Genomic DNA, 6753 nt, shown 5'->3' with positions numbered 1-6753 from the left:
TGAGATTCACATAATGTTTATTTACATTTTGAACATGATTTTAATTACAATAATGTGGACTAGAGAGACTTGATTTACAGCATCATTAGAAGTGTTTGTTTCAGCCATCAGGGGAGTTTGGGACCATCGAAATAGACACTTCTGTGTCTGTGATCGGACACTTGAGGAGAACTCAGTGCACGAGGCTGGCCTTCTGCAATAAAACTCAGTTGGGAACACTGTGATTGGCTGTTTGTAGTAAAGCTGTGCTTGTAGTGCTGTGATTGGCTGCCTGAGAGATTCGGTATTGTTCTCGAAGGTTACGGCGGCGCTGGTGATCATTGGTGACCTCAATCACGACGTTGTGTGGAAACCAACCAGTCGTTTGATCGGAGAGTCGAATCCCCTCCCACCAACCTGCATCATCACAATGAAGGAGTGTTACAGCAACAAAAACACACTGTAATACAAATCATCCATAACACTACAGCACACACACGCTTGTTTACCCTCGCTTGTTTTGCGTATAACATTGATGATGTCTGAAGGTTCTAGGCTGAGCTCATCAGCCTGTTTTGCAACATACTGATTGATGCACTGGACCTGTGGGCAGTCTGACACACATAAACACACACACACACACACACACACACACACACACACACACACACACACACACACACACACACTGGAGAACTAAACTCAGACATGAATACATGCATGTTGTGTCTAATCAGTGTGTGTGTCCCTCCGTATGTGTATGTGATGTGTGTGAAGCTAACCCCAATCAGCATACACTCTTTCTTCTTTTAATTCTTGAGTGATAGAGACAGATGGAAATGCTGCTGTCCACCGGTGTAGATCTGATCTACAGACAAAGAGACAGACATTACAATAGTGAGTGTGAATTTGTGTGTGTGTTTGTGATTGTGTGTTCATGTTTCATACTCTGTGTTAGCCTTCAGTACACGCTCACACATCTTGCCCTGGTGATTCTCCAGCATTATTAGAGAGAAGGTGTGGTCTAACTGAGGTTGGACCTGAACCAGTGAGCGGTGGGCATGGTCAAGAACCAGGAAACGATCTGCATTTACACTGCTGAGAGAGAGAGAGAGAGAGAGAGAGAGAGAGAGAGAGAGAGAGCATTTATTATTCCTGCTAGTGCTGCTTGTGTGTGTGTGTGTGTGTGTGTGTGTGTGTGTGTGTGTGTGTGTGCAGGCACTTGCCTCCTGCGTGTAAGGATAATGATGTCATTGAAGAGGAAGATGTAGATGGGATTGAATCGGAAGCGGAAGCTGAACATTGATCCTCCTTTAATGAGCTCCTGTAGCTCACCTTGTTTCTCCAGACACCGTGTCCGAGACACCAGAGGAATTGCCTGGAGTATTATGGGATGGACAGGGTCACTGGGTAATACAGGGCAGGGTACTGCATAGCTTTGTGTGTCTTTAGGTGTGTGTGTTGTTTGAGACCTTGAGTTTGTCAAACTCTAGCATAGTGGTGATGTGTATGAGCTCCTCCATCTGCTTCATCTGACCCACTTGTGTATTTGCCTCTTTAATCATCTACACACACACACACACACACACACACACACACACACACACACACACACACACACATACAAACACATCACCAACATAAAGTATGAAGCATGCAGGTGGATGAACATTCTGGGGAATCCAAATAGAAAGATTATATATATTATAATATTATTGTTATTATTTTTAATAATTATTATCATTTGCTCTTTAACTCTATAACAGGCTTTAACTTGATTCTACTCAAGTGTGCACTGTGTACGTATGTGTAAGAGTTAGGAGTAGAATTATTCAGCTACAGTAATAAAGGTGTGTGTGTGTGTGTGTGTGTGTGTGTGTGTGTGTGTGTGTGTGTGTGTGTGTGTGTGTGTTTGCATGCATATAACCTCATTCACGGTAGTTAGAGCTCTGCAGGCTGTGTTTTCCTCTTTTGAACCCTCCACTGTGTTCTTCAGAATACTCTACAATTAATCACACACAGAAAATTACACACACTGTTTATATGCTCTTTTTGCTCTTTACACATTCTGTCTCAAAGTTCAGATGATTGCTGTTTTGCACAATACTTTACATTACCTCATGTTACTGCTGCTATAATAATGTGTTCATTCCAGTATTTCTGCACACGTAATATTGTTTGAACATATAGTATTTACAGTGTTTACAGTTTACAGTATTTACAGTGTTTACAGTTTACAGTATTTACACTGGTCACAAATGTTGTCTTATGTCACTGTGTACTGTAACAGTTATATATGGTTGTAAAGTTTCAGTGGATCGGAAATGGAGTCACTCACTCATCATGCCTCCTCACCTGAGCTCCTCCAACTCTCCTGGACCACTGAACATTCTTGTGGTTTGTGTGTGTGTGTGTGTGTGTTTGTGTGTGTGTTTGTGTGTGTGTGTTTGTACCTGTATCAGGATTTTTATGCGTGTGAATCTCTGGAATGGCAGCAACATGAAGGAGGTAAATGGCAGCCGATTACAGAGAGGAGATTGTTCTAAACGCCTCATTACTGTGTGGAACTCACGGTTACACTGCCTACACACACAACAAATGGAAGAATATAAAAAAACAGTGTGCAAGATAAAAGAGACTTATTATGTTTGTGTGTCATACATTAGTTTGTTGTAGGTCTTTTCCTGATACACCTGGTTCCTGACGTACTCAATGTAGACAGAGAAGTGTGTGTGTGCATGGAAGTAGATGATGTCACACACATCAGAGATGAGCACACATTCATCTACCCGAGCCAACAGATCCTTCAGGAACCTGTGTGTTCATGGGGTTAATACTTATTAAAAAGATAAATAAAATGATTATTATATTATTAATATTATTGTAACTATTTTTTAAATAATTATTGTTGTCAGTAACACTAACCTCTGGCTGACCTCGTGCACCTGCAGGATGTTGGAGAAGAGTGACTTCTTGTCGTGGATCACAAGCGTGTTGTCCAGTTCCCGTGACCCCAGGAAGTGATCTCTGAGCACGTTGAGTGAGCGCAGGTAAGATGCCTCAGAGGTCATAACCTCAAACATACACTAAAGGTCGAAGTCCAAAGTTTAGAACTCAGTGCCTGCACACCAATTAATTATCATTACTGATTCATCACAATCATTACTGTGTATGAAGTTCATCTCACTCTGACTAATGCAGAAAGAGTGGAGAAGTGGTCTTGTGTTAGCTGATCTCTGACATTCAATCATAAATGTGTTAGCTGCCCTGCTTAAGGCAGTCAGTCGTTCTGTTACCCTCATATATCATTAATATCATTAATCATTACTAACATCTAGCTAAGACATCAACATCAGCAACATTCTGAAAAACAGATTAATACACGTTAACCCTAACCCTACATGTAAACCCTAACATGTAAACCCTAACCCTACATGTAAACCCTAACCCTAACACATTAACCCTAACCCTACATGTAAACCCTAACCCTAACACATTAACCCTAACCCTACATGTAAACCCTAACCCTACATGTAAACCCTAACCCTACATGTAAACCCTAACCCTAACACATTAACCCTAACCCTAACACATTAACCCTAACCCTACATGTAAACCCTAACCCTAACACATTAACCCTAACCCTACATGTAAACCCTAACCCTAACACGTTAACCCTAACCCTAACATGTAAACCCTAACCCTAACACGTTAACCCTAACCCTAACACGTTAACCCTAACCCTACATGTAAACCCTAACCCTAACCCAACACAGGCCTAAACAAGGCAAATCTAACAGATCCTAAAGATCTGAAGAGAGTTCACTGTAGTCTCACTAAGAGCTTCAGGTGATTGTTGGATCACTTCATGGAGCACAGGCATTATTTTATCATGACATAAGTCTTTTAAAAAGCATTTTTCATAAGAAAAAATACTGAGAGATATCAGTCATTTTGTTTTGTCTTGTATAAAGTCACTAGCTGAAATATGTGATGTGTCTTATGTCTGTCTCTCAGTCTCACCTCCTGTCTCTGTCTCTCTCTGTAGGTAAGTGTGTGTAACACTCCACTCTGCTTCACTGCTTCGAGATGCTGCCACAGTGTGACGTCTCCACACATCACACACTCGCTCACACACCTTCTGATAGGGGCAGAGCTCACACACTGCAGCAGCTCTGCACACACACACACACACACACACACACACACACACACACACACACACACACACACACACACACACACACACACACACACACACACACACACACTTCATTAGCTCTGATACCCAACCACATTCCTCTGTAGGTGTATAAATACTGATTGTAGTCCATTCCTTACTCCTTCATTTAAATTTATTTGTATAACACTTTTAACAATTCATATTGTCTCATAGCAGCTTCACGGAAATATAGAAACAGAATATAAATGTTAAAGTTTAAAATTAATTGACTATTCATCTACTGCTATTTTGTCATGATTAACTGATGTTCGTATAAAGAATGGCTGCGAGACTATAGTGATAGCTGTGTGTAATCTGCTATCTGAATCCGTGCTGCTGAACAGACAAAGATGTGAAAGTCTTAAATTTAAACAGAAACTAAAAACTACAGATGAACTCAATCCGTATCTCTGCTTCTGTTTAACACACATGAGTGAACTGCTCATATGGGTATGGATCGAAAATATAAACTTATTTTTGCCAGAAATGGAAATATTTCATCCCCAAACATATTAATGGAAAATAATGCACACATTATTATTAAAAAACAAAACACTGACTAAACACTAATGTCATCCACCCATAACTGGTTTCTGGTGTTTTTTCTGTCATAAAGATGTAACGTGTACATAAAACTCATTACGTATCTGACCACGCCCCCTTACTTCCTCTTCAGAGCCACAGATAATCACCTCTTCCACCTTGATCACTGCCACTGTCTCCATCACAGATCACCTGCTGCTGATCACCACTCCTGTGTGTGGGGAAGGGGGGGGGATGAAGGGAGAGAGGGGGAGAGAGAGAGAGAGAGAGAGAGAGAGAGAGAGAGAGAGAGAGAGAAAGTAATTGTGTTATGTACTTCTAGTGTTGTGTACTTATTTGTTGAGGAATGTAACAATGTTATTTGTTGTGTAGCTGTGTTGTGTAGTTGTGTTGTGTAGCTGTGTTGTGTAGCTGTGTTGTGTAGCTGTGCAGTCTTACTTTTTGTCTTCTTTGGTGTCTTTGTTCTCATCTTTTTTCTTGTCCTCTACAAAATAAGTATTAAAATTCATATTCATTCAAACAATTTGAATAAATCTGTTTCCCTCTCTGACTGTCTGTCACTGTGTTAGTGTTAGTGTAGTGTTGGTGTGTTAGTGTAGTGTTAGTGTAGTGTTGGTGTGTTAGTGTAGTGTTGGTGTGTTAGTGTAGTGTTAGTGTAGTGTTGGTGTGTTAGTGTAGTGTTAGTGTAGTGTTGGTGTGTTAGTGTAGTGTTGGTGTGTTAGTGTAGTGTTAGTGTAGTGTTGGTGTGTTAGTGTAGTGTTAGTGTAGTGTGTTTGTGTAGAGTGTTAGTGTAGTGTTGGTGTAGTGTTGGTGTGTTAGTGTAGTGTTAGTGTAGTGTTGGTGTGTTAGTGTAGTGTTAGTGTAGTGTTGGTGTGTTAGTGTAGTGTTGGTGTGTTAGTGTAGTGTTAGTGTAGTGTTGGTGTGTTAGTGTAGTGTTGGTGTGTTAGTGTAGTGTTAGTGTAGTGTTGGTGTGTTAGTGTAGTGTTAGTGTAGTGTGTTTGTGTAGAGTGTTAGTGTAGTGTTGGTGTGTTAGTGTAGTTTTTGTGTGTTAGTGTAGTGTTGGTGTGTTAGTGTAGTGTTAGTGTAGTTTTTGTGTGTTAGTGTAGTGTTGGTGTGTTAGTGTAGTGTTAGTGTAGTGTTAGTGTGTTGGTGTAGTGTTAGTGTGTTAGTGTGTTAGTGTAGTGTTGGTGTGTTAGTGTAGTGTTAGTGTGTTGGTGTGTTAGTGTAGTGTTAGTGTAGTGTTGTGTTAGTGTTGTGTTAGTGTAGTGTGTTAGTGTAGTGTGTTAGTGTAGTGTTAGTGTGTTAGTGTAATGTTAGTGTAGTGTTAGTGTAGTGTTGTGTTAGTGTAGTGTGTTAGTGTAGTGTGTTAGTGTAGTGTTAGTGTAGTGTTAGTGTAGTGTTAGTGTGTTAGTGTAGTGTTAGTGTAGTGTTAGTGTGTTAGTGTGTTAGTGTAGTGTGTTAGTGTAGTGTTAGTGTAGTGTTAGTGTAGTGTTAGTGTGTTAGTGTAGTGTGTTAGTGTAGTGTTAGTGTAGTGTTAGTGTAGTGTGTTAGTGTAGTGTTAGTGTAGTGTTAGTGTAGTGTGTTAGTGTAGTGTTAGTGTAGTGTTAGTGTAGTGTGTTAGTGTAGTGTTAGTGTAGTGTTAGTGTAGTGTTGTGTTAGTGTAGTGTGTTAGTGTAGTGTGTTAGTGTAGTGTTAGTGTAGTGTTAGTGTAGTGTTAGTGTGTTAGTGTGTTAGTGTAGTGTGTTAGTGTAGTGTTAGTGTAGTGTTAGTGTAGTGTTAGTGTGTTAGTGTAGTGTGTTAGTGTGTTAGTGTAGTGTTAGTGTAGTGTTAGTGTGTTAGTGTGTTAGTGTAGTGTGTTAGTGTAGTGTTAGTGTGTTAGTGTAGTGTTAGTGTAGTGTGTTAGTGTGTTAGTGTAGTGTTAGTGTAGTGTGTTAGTGTGTTAGTGTAGTGTTAGTGTAGTGTGTTAGTGTGTTAGTGTAGTGTTAGTGTAGTGTGTTAGTGTGTTAGTG

General features: G+C 40.2%; 1 protein-coding gene across 4 annotated transcripts in view; it reads right to left on the bottom strand.

Annotated features, from left to right (window-relative positions):
• The window catches only part of arhgef15a (Rho guanine nucleotide exchange factor (GEF) 15), a 10516-nt gene continuing 3763 nt past the window's right edge, over positions 1-6753 (bottom strand). For 3 of the 4 annotated variants that reach the window (XM_027179530.2, XM_027179529.2, XM_027179531.2), the window contains 13 exons: positions 5183-5228; positions 4894-4955; positions 4003-4154; positions 2905-3065; positions 2641-2793; positions 2433-2562; positions 1907-1981; positions 1452-1544; positions 1206-1357; positions 928-1077; positions 762-847; positions 489-593; positions 1-396 (listed from right to left, as the gene is read on the bottom strand). In XM_027179530.2, the coding sequence (XP_027035331.1) occupies positions 206-396; positions 489-593; positions 762-847; positions 928-1077; positions 1206-1357; positions 1452-1544; positions 1907-1981; positions 2433-2562; positions 2641-2793; positions 2905-3065; positions 4003-4154; positions 4894-4955; positions 5183-5228 (1556 nt within the window). In that variant the 3' untranslated portion in view covers positions 1-205. The remainder of the gene's footprint in view (positions 397-488; positions 594-761; positions 848-927; positions 1078-1205; positions 1358-1451; positions 1545-1906; positions 1982-2432; positions 2563-2640; positions 2794-2904; positions 3066-4002; positions 4155-4893; positions 4956-5182; positions 5229-6753) is intronic. The other variant, XM_047809538.1, reaches the window with a different exon arrangement.

Source organism: Tachysurus fulvidraco, chromosome 26, assembly GCF_022655615.1.
Source record: "Tachysurus fulvidraco isolate hzauxx_2018 chromosome 26, HZAU_PFXX_2.0, whole genome shotgun sequence".
NCBI classification, from domain to species: Eukaryota; Metazoa; Chordata; class Actinopteri; order Siluriformes; family Bagridae; genus Tachysurus; species Tachysurus fulvidraco.
Note: the sequence above shows the minus strand (reverse complement) of the source record. Positions and strands in the feature narration are given on the sequence as shown.